Here is a 16,724-nt window from a genome sequence, read left to right as displayed (position 1 = left end):
ACCTATGTCAAGTGTGCTACTTAACTCCTCCTTTATCACATCCCAGGGCAGGAGCACACTGCAAACACTCGGGAAGTCCCAAATTCCAGTCAGAGGAAATCTGAAACATCTTTCAACACCAGATTGTTCCAAATATATCAGGTTCAACTGCCTCTCTCTAAGCAGGGTCAATTACAGGCCACAGAGTGATTTGCAGCAAGGTACATGTTCACAGCCCTTCCTCACAGAGCTGTTTTGATTAAACAAAAATGGCTTTTAACCTGCAGCAGGGGCAGCAGCTGGAACTAGTCAGGTGCCAGCTCTGCAAAACCTCAAAGCCTCAGCCTGGGGCTCAGAACAGTGTTAGGAAGATCCTGCAATTTTCTCCAGTGTGACACTTTTACAGCATTGCCCTGAAACCTCATTTTAAAAACGTGTTACAGGTGCCAACCAGTGCTCCCTGTGCCCCTAGAATTGCAGTGCTGTCCTGGTGTTGTATTTCCATACAATCATCTGGGGCTACACCACCCTCAGGCCCTCAGCACAGCAAGTCCAGCAAAGCCAGCTGAAGCAGTGCAAGATGTTACTCCAATCCACTCACCCCACAACTTGTGATAAACTCCTACAGCAATGAGAGAACCACACAAGTGCTCACTCCCTGGTCAAGGGCTGCATCTGGGTCAAGCCCACCTCCAGGAGCAGCTGAACTTCCAACACAGACTCCAATCCCATGGTAATCATTCCCAAGGGAGGGGGGCAGAGCTGCTGTATTTAGGGAAAGGTTTCCTGCAGGTCACTGCTCTTCCCCCTGCAGAATTAACACATATTCTCACTCTCTGAACCTTGGTCCTAAGCCCATGAGCATGCAGCAGTTTGTCTCACCGTTCAAGATACAGCTCCACTAAAGTATCAGAAAAACAACACATCTGAGCCACAGCTGGAGAACCAAGGATTCAATCAGCCAAAGGTAAAAGAGGAAATGGCCTAGGCTATTTTTAGGCAAATGTAAAGGAGTCAAAGACACCAGTGGTAGCTGATAGTTCAAATCCTTTCTGTTAATAATGTGTATTCTGTACAGAGACAGCTTAATATTCTTTTTCTACCCTACCAATGTCTCTTTATCCCTACATCCCTAATTCTGCAGAAATACTATTCCACTATTAACAGGATTTTATAAGGCCCACAGATGAAGGAATGAAAATATATGTCAAATCACAGCACTACTGTAAATCCTTTCCCCTCAGATGTGGCTCTTGCCTTCCTCCATCCTTGTATTACATGCCATACATTATGCACCACTTCCCCAAACCCAGTCTTTCACCTCAAAAATCTTAACCAAAACGCCCAGCTGCTGCACCTCACCCTGCCTTGAACCTGCAGATACTACTGGTATGGACAGCAGCCCTAAGGAAAAATTACTGTGAATGAAATCACCGGGAGAAAACCCACATTCCTTTTCCCCCATGGAGATTCCTTCCCGGCTTTCTTTGTTTCTAGAGGCTTTGAGGCTTAGACAGAGCTTCCACCCTGTCCTGATGACATGCACTATTCTGTGAAATATAAACTGTTAACACTGAGTGTTGCAGACTGCAGCAGTACGGAAATGGCAAATGTATGCAGAGAAAGATCATCCTTCTCCTTGCTTACTCTGCACTAGGATTTAGAGTTCTCACTGTTGTGTTGCAACATAAGCTAAAGTACATAGTAAAAAGGCATAAGGAGTGATTTTGAAAAAGGACGTTGTGACACACCAATTCCATGAGAGGAAACAACCTTCAAAAAGAACCTTAAGAACAAGAGTGAGGGGGAATTGATTTTCAAATGCATACATTGGTTTCAAAGCCCTTGCACTAGGAAAGGTGGTTCTTTACCTGTAAATAAAGTGTTTACCAATGCAGCATGCTGAATTTTTGCAGGAGCATGGTCACTGATACATGCAGGAGGATGGAGGATTTTCCAAGTTTTAACAGAGGTTATCATGTTTCCAAAGATGTCCCTTCCTGCAGTGGGAAAGATCTGGACAAACACTTCAGCTCTTGGAGATGGAGCAACACAAACACACCTATCCTCACATCCCCTGAGCTGGTGCATTAAAAGAAAAGGAAAAGCAGAAGCCAAGAGAAGTCCATTTATTGGGCTGGCATTGGTGTTCTGTGCCCAGCTCGGAGAGGAGCTTTCATCCTGTTCAAGTGCTCCAGCTCTTCAAAGGAGAGCAGAGTGCCCTTTTCAGCAGAGCCCTGTGACTGCAGCTCGCCAACACTCTCGTTGTTGTACTTCAAAATCATCGCTTTCACACAGCCATGTGAAATGCAAAAGAACATTCCTCTGTAAATTGATGGGTTTTTACTTTTTCCAGGCAAAGGGCTCAACAATTTATATAAAAAACAATTCTTCCCTACACAGGGGAAAAAAAGCCAACTCTAGTTTTTAGGAAAAAAATGCCTGCATTACTCTAAGAACAGGACTATTGTAAAACACTTCTACCATCTAATGCAGCTCACAGGAAAAAACAGCAGCTGCTCTAAGTAAAAAGCTCCTTCTTCCCCCAAGAAGGATAAAATGTGGTCCAAGATTTGTATGCTCATGCCAGTAAGCACTGCAAATGTGTTTTAAAACCTTACTTTCAGCTGCCCTGTCCCTCCTTCGCTTGTTACACTATATTCAACAGCTTGGGCCACTCAAACTCCAGGGGAAAGAATGGAAAATTGGCCACCCTGCTGGTTTGAAATCTCTCTTTGGCACACACACCAGAGGCCAAGGTGATGACTGTGCCCTGCAAAAGCATCTAATGGGTCTAAAGACCATCTTGGCACAGCCACAGGGGTAATTCCACATGTCAGTGTGGCCTTCTGGGGACCCCACAAGCGAGGGATCCTGCTGCATCCAGACCCTCCCAGGCACTGAGCCAAGGGACAACTTTCAGAAAAATACAGTGGCTTTGCACTGAGCTCCTCCTAGAGCAAAGAGCAGCTCTACACTCTGCAAAGTTAAATCTTCAACAAAGGGGGGCACCTGCCAGTGTTCCTGGCCTCTTGTACATACATAACTTTATCTCCTGTATTTTAAAAAAATATATATATAGGATCAAGGGAGCATTAGAGAGCAGTGGTGCTTCTTTGTTCTTGGCTATATTTTAAATTTGCTTTGAATGTTTTCCCAAAGACGTACTCCAGTCCAAATTCAGGGAAGCCAGGCTGCCTTACTGCCCATCTTAAACATGAAATGTACTATGAGGAGATCACCAGAGACAAAGTTTTCCCTCTTTCAGGGCAGTTGCTACCCTTTAACCAATTTAATTAGCACATAACATATTACACAAAACATGATGATACATTATATTAAAGGTATGAACAGCTGGAAAAAACGTGGACAAATTTCTGGGGCAAACTAAGTATAAACTGAGTATAAAACAGAAAATAAAGCTAACACGTTATGAAATACTTGCTTTCTTTCTAAACTGTTATTTTTTGATAAAGTAGTTGCACTTTTTCATCCAAACAACAGAAGAGTGATTTTTTTTTTTTAATTACATAGGCATATGTAACTCATTTTAAATGACCAAAAGTACAAACATGCAGGAATCACTCCAGGACTGGCAGCCAGCCAGAGCTGCCACAGCATCAATGCAAAACTTACTGCATTGCAAAACTTACGTATAAAGCCTCATCCAAAGTTTCACAATGCTTGTCCTACACTGAATTCTCCTGCAAAGTGGTAAGGACTATGGAGGGATTTTCTGTGATATGCAAGTATAATTTTTTTCCTCTCCTATAGATCAGTTTTGTCAGTAAAATACAAGTATGCAGAATAGAAAGTTGAATTGCCACTATACATTTCCATCTGCAACTTTTAGGGGAAGGAGGTTACCAAGAATAATTGCAGTTTCTTTTTGTTGCTTGTGCCTTTTTTGGATTAAGATTGTCACTTGATAGGAAATCCAACCACAGTCGTCATAACTCATAATACAATGACTGATCAGTCCCTCTGGGACAGGATGGGCGATTCAGCAACCAGCTCCCAACTGAGTCAGAAGCAGTCTGGGTTCAGGCTCTACCATATTCTCTCTCAAAAAGCTGAATAAATGCAGGAAATTCATAGGAAAATTTGACAAGCCTGTCACCTGTCTCCTCCACTATGTGTCACAAGGGATTTGAGGGATTACAAGTCCTCCACAGTCTTTTAACCAGCCCCCACAATGAAGACAATTACAAAGATACTTTGGAAATTCTCTGCAGACGTACAGACACGCTTGGGTAAGGACTCATCCTGTAAGCACGCAGCAGCTGCCTTGGAATGGCTTTATTTTTATCTTGCTTTCTGCCAGGTAGCACAGGCAGTTTGTTTGTTAATGCACTGCCTGCACCCTCCATGCTTCCTGCTTCTGCTATCAGCTGAAGGCAGGAAAAACTGCTTGGGGAGAAAGCGGTTTGTCTTTTTACTCACACAGACTGAGTTCGTTGTTATGGGAACACCATTCATGCTACTCATCCAGAGTAACTTGGTTTTCCTGTAACTAAGGGCATTCTTCCAGCCTGAATCTATCCATACAGGATCTGCAGAGTTTACTCAACACCTGTGTTTAACTTGGTGCTTTAAACTCTAAGTTAGAGTGGAAGATCATTAAGATTCCGAATGTTCAAGGAGAGACAAGTAGAAATGCCATGCACATACAATCTGCAAGTTAGGCCTCTCCTCTGGCTCAAGAATTTGTGGCTTAGGGACCTCTTTATCCATACTTGGCACTTTTTAGTGTCATTCTCTCCATCAGTGTGTCTTCCGTGAATTTGTCCAGTTGCTCTTCAAACTCAGGCACACTGCCAAGGTCCACAGTCCTTGTTTTTCACCATCTGAAAAACTCTGTATCATCACAGACTGTGTAGCTTTGTTAGGAAACTTTGTCCCGCTGGCTTTTAGGCAGAAGGGAAGAGATCTTTCAAACTTCACTGGTTTTGTCCTTCCCTATGGAGCTGACCATGTGCTTCAGATTGTGCTTATCAGCAAACTGCTGATCCATGAGAAGGCCACTATCACAATACAGCTGCAAAGTTCCTCCAACAGACTTTGGTGAGGATTTTTTTTAAAAACCACCAGAAAATCTAAGTCACACAAAACCAGATCATCTCTCCACAGGCTGTTAAGTCCCTTGCAGAGCTCCTGCAGACTTACAATGCCCAACTTCCTTCATATATCAAGCATGTCTCTCCTAACAGCCCATTTATCAATGAATCCACTAGCACCATTATTTAGAACAAGAGTCTTTGGTTATTTGATTAAGACATGTTCCCACAGCAGCACAGAGCAACCTCATCCACTGTGAGCACACCACAAAAAGCTGATTCTGTTCTATGAATAGGAGAACAGTCCTTGAGAGAAATTATTTGCCCAGATCAGATATCAAAACCTGAACAATCCAGCCTTAGCTAAGCTTCCCAATTTAACCATAGCATACATTATCTTCCACTTCTTCCAGCAATTTTTCCAGGTGTGTAAAGCAACATAAAAGTACTGGTATTCAACAGAAGGAGAAACTTTGAAACAGAAGCAGAGCAAGCCTGTCCTAGCAGGATAATGATGGCCCAATCTTCAATTCTGCACTCTCAAATTCAAAGGAAACTAAGAATGGAATTCCAGCTTTATTCCTCAGTCAACTTTTTAAGCTACAAAGAGAACCCCAGTAATCAGTTTTAACCCCAAGATTTCAATTAAAAATTTGAATTAAAAATATGTCCAAACCTTCTTTTTAGTAAGTTCTAACAAAAAAAGTGAAAGAGAATGATTTTGCAGCAGGATACATCCAATGCAGTGTCAATAGCTCACCTAACCCTTACTCAGGATGCTCAAGAAAAAAGCACACCAAGTTACAAAGCCAGCTGTCCTTCCTACCTCATCCTAGCCATTACTTGAAGCAGTTCAAAAAGTGAAGGAGATACAAGAGATAATCAGAGCAGTGATGTCAGCAGTACCTGAATACCCTATTGTGGGAGACCTCTCCTATTGATCTGCTAATGGCCTCTTCAAAAAGACCTCACACTCCAGGAACAGGAGCCTGGGTAAGCAGGTGCCAGTCAGAAAGCAATTACATTAGCTGGACTTGAAATCACTTGTTTTTCCAAGAAAGTGAAGCTGCTTCTCAGGTCAGCATGCATCTTGCCTTTTGTTCCTCTTTCAATACAGCTTTGTCCTCTGTGACCAGGTTTGGGGCCAGACCTTTCAAAAAGCAATATTCTGCACCAAGATTCAGCCAAGTCAGGACACTGCTGCTGCCTGCCATGGTACAGCCTGAAGACAGCTCCTTCCTTCCCCACTGGAACTTGTCTGAACCACACAGCTCAAGCTGTCAGCTCTGGGCACTGTAGTTCACAGGCTTCTTTCAACATTTCCTCTTTATTTCACATCCTCAACTTTCAGATTACAGAGAAGAAAAGCAGTTGTTCCCAAGAAACCTCTGCTTCTGCATCCAAGACAGATGCTTTCGGCAATGCACTCGAGTATTCTGCCCACTCCTTCCCCAAAGAAACCAGGACTTAGGTCTCCTGCCATTCCCATTAGTCTGACAAACTTGACAATAGCCTCATTTCTGACATCTTCCCACTTCTTCCAGTGTAACACAAAAAAAAGAAGAGCAATTTTCTGTGAATATAAAAAATTCGGAAGCATTTAAAAACCCGGAAGATGGCTTTAAGAGTGTTGGCAAGATTGTGGGAAACACAGCAGACACCTTTAGATCTCTGGCTCCCTTTGTTTTCTTCTAGAATTTATTCACAAAATGAGCAGCCTCTTTACTGCATCTCCTGCCAATACCTGCCTACAGTCAAATACTGTGCAATTTAGGGGCATAGGCTTAATTACACTGGTAAATTAAAGCATCCATTTTCCCTGGCTCTAGAGGAACAGAAAGCATCCAGGCAACAGATACAGGCTGCTGGCTGACACATATTTGCCTTCCAAGCAGAAAAACATCGACAGCTTTCCAAAACAACCACTCATGTCACACACAGTATCCGTAACAGTCTCCTAAAATGTGTGATTTGTGGTGGCATAACAAGTAAAATGCCTCAGGCTTGTGCACTGACACTTTCAAAATAGAGTTTAATGCTTTCTCTGTGGCACATGTGCTACCTCTGCATGTACAACCTACAGGCCTCCAGTGGCCTAGCTGCAATTCACAATATTTCTCAAAATCAGTCAATTCTGGCACAAGGACCAGTGGACATCAAAGTAAATTACCCCAAGGAACCTTCAAAACAGACTCAATTCACTCTCTCCAGATTGCCTATAGCTGCACTGAGTTTGATCTGACCTCCTTCAAATGTTAATTTTTTTGGAGGAAGGGCTCTACTCTGGTCACTCATTCTTCAAACAGAAACCAGCTCATGCCTTTGATTATTCACATTGCCTTTCAACACATGCTTTTCAGCTCTACATTTTTATCCAAAGGACACAGACCTGCACTCAATAGTCAAGGGCATGGCACGGTAAGGACATGACAATAGCAACACTCATTCCTCAATTAACTGTTTTTTGATCAGAAGTATTAGGATGATATCTAGAAGTGTTTAACTTCAAATTGTTTCTTTTGAAGAGAGAGAAGCCCTTTCAGGGCTATCATTTACAGAATGCATAAAAATTAACCCCCAAGACTTCTCTTTCCATACTTATTTATGAAAACCATCCTTCAATCCTCCATTCTCTCACATACCAAGTTCAGGAGACAATCCAGATCAATTTCTGAAATGTTTCCCTCTCCAGATTGAAAAATGCCCCTTGCCTGCCATAGCCCCATCTTTCAGCAAAGCTCTTTTCCATACTACATGGGTTTGTATCAGAAATCAGAGTAGTGATATATGTGCCACATTTCAAACACCCTAGAACAAGTTTCCACTGCAAAGCCTCAAACAGCAGCTTACCACAGCCAAGGTCCCCCCAGCTAGAAACCCACACACATCCCAGTTCTATTCTACAGGACATTTCTTCTTTCTGTGCACACACTTTTGAAAGGAGCTCACTGTGCTGCACTGAGAGCAGACAGAAAATGGGAAAGGATTTTAAAAGCCAGAATCGCAGATTTTTTTTACCCCTGGTAATGTTACCACCCACAGGACAGCCAGCTGCTGGACATCACAAAGACACACCTAAGGAGAACTTCTTGCTCAACTTCCCCTCACCACACTCACCTCGCCTGAGTAACTGTACTTTCCCTTCAGGATCTGCCGGTACAGGCGGGTGCGGTTGTCATCCTCAAAGGGCATCGTGCCGCTGAGGAGAATGTAGGAGATCACCCCCAGCGCCCACATGTCCACGGAGTTCGTGTAGGGCTTCCTGACCAGGATCTCGGGGGCAATGTACTCCGGGGTCCCACACGTGGTTTTCATCAGGCAGTCATCTCCCTTCTTCCGCGCGCTCGCCAGCCCGAAGTCCGTGATCATGATTTTGGAGTCTGTTCCCGGGTGGTAGTACAGCAGGTTCTCCGGCTTCAAGTCCCGGTGGGTGATCCCCAGCGTGTGCAGGTACCTCACCCCGTCCAGCACCATCTGCAGCACCCGCGTGGCGTCCCTCTCGGTGAAGGAGCCCTTGGCGATGATGCGGTCGAAGAGCTCCCCGCCGGTGGCCAGCTCCATGACCATGTACACACGGTCCTGGGTCTCGAACACCTCGATGAGCTGGATGATGTTGGTGTGGCGCACGCGCCGCAGGACGCTCAGCTCCGACTCGCACACCTCCCGCCCCTCCCGGTACTTGGTCTCGATCATCTTGATGGCGTAGGGCTGCTTGGTGGCCTTGTGCTCCACGCGCACCACGCGGCTGAAGCTGCCCCTCCCGATCAGCGCTTTGATGTCGTACTTGGCCGTCACTCGGGGGTCAAACTTGGCGCGGTATTTGGCCACCTTGTTCTTGCGGGGCTCGGGCTGGTGGGCGGGCAGGGGGTTCCCGGGATAGGGGTTGGTGTGATGTGGAGGGGAGGGAGAGCCAGCTTTGATGACAGCCCCGCAGTCATCTCTGATGAAATGCTTGTAGATGTCACTGTGGCCCGTGTAAGGTTCGACTTTTTTAACCAGGTCTAGCTGCACATCTTTGGGGGGCTCGGGAAGCACTTTGCTTGTCCCACAGCCCATCACTGACTGGTGTTAATTCCCTATCAAGGCATGTTCCCAGGGGAGCATCAGCAGCAACCACATCCGGGGCAATTCCCACATTTGGATCTTAGAAGAAAAATGAGAAGGAAGAAATAAATTGGAATCAAAGGTAGTAAAGGTTCAGATGGAGACAAAAAATCAAAACAACAGGGCCATGCTGTCACAGAGTGAGAATGTGGGATTTTCACTTTTCTTTCCTCCAGAGCATGCACAGTGCTCTGCTCCTTACATCACTAGCGAGTGAAGGCAGAGCCTACAAATGCCCAGTCATGGTCAGAACAGAGGTGTCCATGGAAATCACACAGTATCTCTATTAAGGATAGTTTTTCTGCTCCCAGCTGAGCACTGAATCAGTCACAGAGCAGTTCAGGCTGGATGAGACTTCTGGAGGTCTTTTTGTCCAGACACAATTGCTTAATAAAAATCAAATTAAGGAAAGAGTTGAACATTTTCTTTAGTTTTGTTAGATCTGCTCAACCTCCTTAATCAGGAGCCAATCCAAACCTATAGTTCTGAGTCTTCTCACTAGAAACTCCCCGAAGTACCTCAGCAACTTGTTCACTTAACAGATCTTCCCAAGATTTTCTTTATATTGAACTTTTACAGTGTCTTAAACCTCTCTGCACTTGGTCAAGTCTTTACATGCTGATTAAAACGATATGACTGGTTAGGAGACAGGGAAGCTACCTGTGGCTCTGGCAGTCACTGGGCAGTTTTACATTCGCCCCTTTTTCACTCATGAGCCCATCAACATGTGCCTGAGCCTTCACAGGAGGCTACAGAAAACCATTAGCCTTTAAAATGTGATTTCAGGTCTTACCATCACCAGGTGTATCTCCCCTCATGCACCACCTCTCCAAGCAACTACTCAGCATGAACAGCAGGAAAGGAACCCCAGCTGGTCTTCCAACAGGAGAAGCAGGTGGAGAAATTAGAAACGTTTTAAAGAGACACCTTGAAGAAGCTCAGACTCTACATCCAACCTGGAGAGAAAACCAGCTTTAGTTAAGATTCAATTTTATAATCGAACATCACCAAAGTAACTTCTCATGGGAGAGGCCCTTCGAATAGCACCCTGAAGTCAAACAACCCAGCCATGCACAGACATTGCTGTAGTAGGGTGCAGACAGCAAAAATTAAAAACAACTTCACAGAAACCTTAGCTGACTTTCACCAAGCACTGCCCTGAAGGTGGGGGGTCATTCAGATTAAAGCACCAAGATAAAAAAATTAAGAGCTCTGGCTAGTCCTAAATAATGCCTCCCATGGACAGTTTTCCCAGCATTATTGAACTTTAAAGCATATGAAGTTAACAGAGAAATGGAACGAGAGCATCCACAAACAAGATTATTATGGAATAATTCAACATGTAGAGAAAGACTTGTGTAAAACGTCCCATCCACAAATAAAACCAAAGAGAAAGATCAAACACTTGAAAATAACATATATAAATCCAGTAATGGCATTAACTGAGATCTGGCAGCAATTCCAACATGTCAGTGGCTGGTCTTCGTACATTTAAATGTTGCAGTGAAAGCTACAGAACCTCAGAGCTGCACGCCAGAGTCAGCAACAAAATGCTTAACTCCATGTTAGTGTAGGAAATGCTCCTGTGTAATAACCACCAAGAACGTGGGGAAAGGAATTAAGACACATGGGGTGTTACAAGCTCTCCGAGTGGGCACTCACATATCTGGCAGGTGGCAAACTATCAGAGCTACAGCTGGAAATGGTGGGAAGGAACATGGGATTTGTGCTTCTCCCCTTGGAGATTCAGCTTCTCGCCTGCCATCTCACTAACACATCTCAAACGTGCCTCTCACTGCCTGGCACACACCTTACAAAACCTGGCATACTGAGTGCAAGCCTCAGGTGGATTTCCGAGGGGAAACCTGGGGCTGCTGCAGCACCGCCGGCAGTTGTGCCGGAGCCAGGAGCTGGCCAGAATCAGCCAAACCAACCGGGATTTCTAAAGCTGTTTGTTTTCAGAACTCATCCCGACCCAGGCCGTTTGTCGCCATCCTAGAGAGGGGACCGAGGGCCGAGCCGGTGCCAGGAGCTCGCCCCGCAGCAGGTTCGGCTCGAGGCCTGGGAAGCACCGCGCTCCTCACTGAGGGGACACTCCGGGAGCGGGCAGAGCTCCCTCCCCGGCCCGCCCGTCCCCGCGGCCCAGCGCCCCGGGCAGCGGCAGGGCTGAGGCGGCGGGGCCCGCCGCGCCCGCGCCTCCCGGGCCGCACCGCCCCCGCCCCGGAGGAAGGGAGGGAGGAGAAGGGAGGGCAGGCGGAGCCGGAGCCGGTGCCGGGCCGGGCGGTCCCGGGGGCGCCGATCCCGGACTCACCTCGGCCCGCTCCGGCCGCGGCGCGGCACCGCCTCCTGACGTCATCACCGCGCGCCGCAGACACCCGAGGGGCGGGGACACCGCGCGCGGCGATTGGCGGAGGGGCGGGGGCGGGGCCGAGGCGCGCGGAGGGCGGGGGGGGCTTTACCGCCCCCTGCCGGGGCTGCCGGGAGAGCCCGCCCGGGACCCGCCCTGAGGGCAGAGCCGCCCCGGTGTCGGCTGGGGTGCGGGAGCGTGGGGGCCACGGAGTGTTTCAGCCCCGTCTGGGGACCCCCCCAGCCCCGCCTGGAGCCCTCACCCCGGTCTGGGACCCCTCAGCCCCGTCTGGGACCCCTCAGCCCCGCCTGGACCCCTCAGCCCCGCCTGGACCCCTCAGCCCCGTCTGGGACCCCTCAGCCCCATGTGGGACCCCTCAGCCCCGCCTGGAGCCCTCAGTCCCATAGAGGACCCCTCAACCCCGCCTGGGACCCTTCAGCCCCGTCTGGGACCCCTCAGCACCCTGTGGAACCCCTCAACCCCGCCTGGAGCCCTCAGCCCCGTCTGGGACCCCTCAGTCCCGCCTAGAGCCCTCAGTCCCACACGGGACCCCTCAGCCCCGCCTGGGACTCAAAAAAAATCGGGTTCGTTCCTTGGTGTGCAACGAGCCGATAATGACACACTCGAGAGAGACACCAATGGCTTATTTCAGAGCTGCCCCAGCCCGGTGCTCGGTGTATTTCACTAATCCAGCACACGCCGCCCAGCTTTCTGTGCCATTATTTACACATAAAAGTTCAGGGTTAGCAATTTCCCCAGCACAGCCTCTCTGTTAGGATTCATTAGTATTTTCCATAGGAATCACATAACCCCAGCTAATTTCCACTCATGCTTAGGGGAAGAGTCTTCACCTGGGCAGGATCTTTTTAACCTGTAAGTGTAATCTTTAGTGTTACAGTGAAGATTGTTCAGCTCTAGGATACATGGACATGGAGTATTTTGCCAAATTTGCAATGTTTACACTGACAAACATCAACAACATAGTTTATTACATCCCTAAATCTTGTTAGTCCCAGGATATCCTTGAATGAGGGATGTTGTCTGGTGCCTGTTCCACTGATTAGGTCTCCTTTTTTGCCGATTAGTCTTGAAAGTATACAAAGGTCTTACATCAAAGAACATCCTGCCTTAAGATAATGTTGACATATTCTGCATTTTGCAACACTGGGACCCTCTTCAGCCCCGTGGCTCTTGGCAAGGAAGATGTTCCTTCTCCCCATGCTCCTGTCTTGGAAGAGTGGCCACAGTGCCTCCTCTTTGGAGCCAAATCCAGCTCTGACAGCTCCCCAGCAGCGCCTTGGAGCCCACAGCCCATGGAGCAGCTCTGACGGCTCCCCGCTGGGCTGCGGGACTCTGGAAAAACATCCCCTTTGCAAGAGAATTGCCCGGAAGCATTGGTCCTTTTCCTTGGCAGGGAAAACGTGGTCCCTGTGGGATAGCTCTTGTGCACAGCAGAATAACGAGACACATTCATTTCTCCTTTCTTTTCCCCAGCTACTAAGTGCCACAAAACCCACAAAGTTTGCTTGGTAACTGCCTGCGGACTTTCTTCCTCATATCCTTTCCTCATCCTCAAACAAAACACCCCACGTCCCGGCCCTGGATGGCCTGAAAGCAGGGGGAAAAGGGATGACACCTTGCAGGGATGCTGATGGCACTCCTTTCCCTTGGGGACATAGAGAGGCGACACTGTCGGGCTTGTTTTCCAGCCTGGCTGTCACGTCATTCCCGAGGCGGTTCGGGTGGAGTGGGGCTATTTTCACACTCCTACCATGCTTTTAAAAATAGCCGGCTTTATTTTAATGCTCCTGGGATCTTCGGCTGTTTAAAATGATTAGTAAGTCATAATGTAGTAGAAGTTGTACCTGCTGATGCACACTATTGTCATCAGCTTCTTCTCTGTGTAATTCCCGATGAGGCACGGAAATTTGTGAGGGTTGAGAAGGGGCTGCCTGGGCTGGACTCGACAGATCTGGTGAGTTGTGCAGTTCTCTGTTGTCCCATACAGTAGTGGTGCTGCTGGTACATTTTCAGCCCTCTAATCCCCCCATTTTCTTTCTAGAGATGTCTCCACAGCCACATGTCCCCTGCACTGTCCCTGAGAGGTGGCTTAGCCTGTGAAACCTTGCACGTGTCCCTGTTTAAGTTGATCCTGTTATTTCAGGCTGTTTCTCAAGGTCATCCCAGCTTGGTTCCACCAGTGTGTGCCTCTCTGTCCTCCTGGCTGATGGGTGTAGAGCAGCGGGCTGCCTCACCTTGGCCACAGATGCTCACACAGGGATGCAAGGATGCGTTTCCCTCAGGGGAAGCATCTTCCCTTAGTCACTTCCTCACAGCTTTGTTTCCTGACCAGCCTCGTGGGAACACTGAATGAGGCAGTTCCGGGTCCATCACCGCTGAAAAATGTCAAGGAGCCAACAGGCGTCAAACCCTTGGGCCAGAACCACGGACTTCTGAGAACTTCAATCAGAGCAGCTCGTTCTTGTATTATTTATGCTGTGGTGGTGCTCTGAGACCCACTGGAGCCAAGAGAACTTCACACCAGACTTCCGTGCAAAGCCAACATCCGCCTGGCAGAGCACCCAGGGATGAAGTGAGGAACTGTGTGCTCATCCATGTGACCCATTGCCTGCCAGGTTGGGCACCCAGTTTGACTTTTGGATCACTGCCTGTTGACTCCTGATGTCTGTTACTCCATCTAGAGCCTTTCCTGCAGCTAGAGCAAGAAGTTTTCTGACTGAGAGAAGCACCTTGCTTCTGGGGGCACTGGCCGGGAAGCTCTGAGCACTGGAGAGCTCTGCAGCTTCTCATCCTGCCAGCCTCTGAGTGCCTGGGCTCCCACCAGCTCTGCTCCACCTGAAAAACATGAGGTTTTTTCTTTCTCCTCCAAGACGCTACCGGTAACAGGTTTCTGACACACTCACAAAGCAGTGCCATTCTTGGGTTTTCCTGACAAAAGGGCTGTTGTCTCCTTGTAGTTTTGTATCTCCTCTTAGTGGCTTCTTCATGTCTTCTCCTGGAGAAGTTGATAAAGGCAGGCTTGGATCAGTGGGGCAATGCCAGGTACCCACAGGTGGAGGAGGATCCTGTCTCCCTAAAGATGCAGAGATGTTCCAACACCACCATAAAGTCTGCTTGGAGCAGAAATTTCAGAGCTCTCTTTGCATCCCACACCTGCTTGCAGTGCTGCCATCTGACTCCAGCATCTCGCTGGGGCGCAACAAGCTGTAATTTCCTGTGAAACGATGGGAATGGCTGGAAGCACCTCCAGCATCCCCCAGCACCAAAAGCTGCCTGGGATGTTGCTGCACATGCAGGGCATGGGGCAATTCAGGTGTCCCAAGGCATCCTGATGTGCCAGGCCATAGGAAGCCAGGAGAATGGGCCCCCTCATCAGCCATCAAATGATGGGGTGAAGCATAAAACCTGTATTTCCTCCGAGCTGCATCCATGCCCTGCACAGCAGCAAGCTTGGGCCTCAGCAGCCATGCAGGGCCAGAGCTCAAGGTTGTCCTAGCAAGGCTGAGCAGAGGTCGTAACGGGAGGATGTTCAATTAAAGCTGCTTAAAAAAGAAATCCAACTTTCCATATGCCTCTCTGGAAAATAAAACAGCCCCAAAGCTGAGCGCAGATGGGGTGCCAGGCGGGGGACTAAACACAGCCCCCACGGCAGAGGTGACTCTGGCTCAGCTGTTCCCCCTGCCTCCGATCTGTGGGGATTGAGGTTGTCTTTTGGTGTTTCCTCATGGAAAGTTGGATATTTGGCTCAGCAGAAATCCTCACGCAAGCTCGGACAGTGGCCAGCCCTGTGACATAGTGTCCTCCAGGCTATGCTCAGCTTCCAATGCTCTTGCTCCCCCCGGGGTGCCTGATTAGGCCCTTCCATGGGGACATCAGACTGGGACAGTGGCACTGGGGGTTGTGACAGGGCAAGGAGCCATCCCTCCTCTGCTGGTGGCCTCCATGCCAGTCCATCCAGTTAGAGAAAGCCAAGTGCATCCCCACAGATGAGGAGGCATTCCCCAGCTGGCACCTTCACCATGAGGAATTTCCCTGGGCAAAGGAATGGAGGTTTCAGCCATCGTGCGGCAGAGGTGTCGGGTGGCGTGGTGGGAGGTTGGCCTTCATGTCACTGTGCCATGTGTGCTCTCTCACTCACACAGCCACCCAGAACAGTGTCACCATCTGGTTCCAGCTGCCTGGGGACACAAGGGCCTCCCTGGCCCCTTCTGCGATCACAAAAAGTGAATTCAAACATCAACTCAGCTGGACTCAGCTGGCCTTTATCCCTTTTTTTATCTTTTTTCAATAATTCAGGTTTGTCTCTTAGAGAAGAGAGAGGGAGATAATGTCTGTAGAGCATTTAATCTTCTGCCCAAAGAATAGCAGAGAGCAAATTAGGATCTACTCCAATTAATTTGCCTTGATGGGCAAAATCTGGAGAGCAGCCATATCTGGGAATTAAGAACAAAAGCAGGGAGTGTAAAGTAGGTCACCAGAGTTTCATAACCAGAGCGAGGGGTTTTCACAGCATGACGGGCATTCCAAAGGCTCCCCGTGCCGGGGTCCACCAGTCTCATTACCCACCATCCACAGGTTTCAGCCTGGGCAGTTGCTTTAAGGTGTTGTCAGTGTGCAGGGAGCCAACTGTTTGTTCTGGGCACAGGAACAAGGACATTGTCCTTTCCCACAACAGGACATGGCTGCAGGACTGTCCCAAGCCCTTGGATCTAATGGAAAGACAGACACCAGCTCATTGTCCCAGTTTTGGAGCACCAGAGAGCTTTCCTGGGGTCAGCATGCCCACCCTTGCTGTCACACTGCTGCCCTGAGCCCTGCAGGCACCCATCTGAAGGAGGATTGGGTGACAGGTGACAGTGGGGTTTGGGCAGTGCTTTGCTGTGGAGTGTTGCACATGTGGTGTCACCAGGCACTGGTGACCCACAGATTTACCCTTTTCCAGCACCCCCAAATCTGAGCCCTGGCTTCCCAGAGCCATCAGTGCCTACAGGCTGTGTGTTGACACGGTGGCACCTTCCAGCTGCAGGACAGACATGGAAGCACAGCCAAGGAGCACGAGCCATGTGTGGTGACAAGTGCTGGTGCTCAGGACATGTGGTGACGTAGCCAAGGACCTGTGACATGTACGGTGACATTTTCCAGGACATGGCACCTGTGTGGTGTGTCTGCACACAGGGTGAAACACCCGGAATGTTCGGTGGGTGGCTGTGGGGTCT

General features: G+C 48.5%; 1 protein-coding gene across 1 annotated transcript in view; it reads right to left on the bottom strand.

Annotated features, from left to right (window-relative positions):
• Positions 1-11,551, bottom strand: part of PSKH1 (protein serine kinase H1) — a 29,527-nt gene extending 17,976 nt beyond the window's left edge. The window contains exons 1-3 of the mRNA XM_085071591.1: positions 11,452-11,551; positions 9,934-10,096; positions 8,154-9,179 (exon numbers count right to left, since the gene is read on the bottom strand). Of these exons, the coding sequence (XP_084927717.1) occupies positions 8,154-9,092 (939 nt within the window). The 5' untranslated portion in view covers positions 9,093-9,179; positions 9,934-10,096; positions 11,452-11,551. The remainder of the gene's footprint in view (positions 1-8,153; positions 9,180-9,933; positions 10,097-11,451) is intronic.
• Between the last annotated feature and the right edge of the window lie 5,173 nt (positions 11,552-16,724).

The sequence above is a fragment of the Lichenostomus cassidix genome, chromosome 11 (genome assembly GCF_008360975.1).
Source record: "Lichenostomus cassidix isolate B80296 chromosome 11, HeHo_3.0, whole genome shotgun sequence".
Classification (NCBI taxonomy): Eukaryota; Metazoa; Chordata; class Aves; order Passeriformes; family Meliphagidae; genus Lichenostomus; species Lichenostomus cassidix.
The sequence above is the reverse complement of the archived record's forward strand: the minus strand, read 5'-3'. Positions and strand labels throughout refer to the sequence as shown.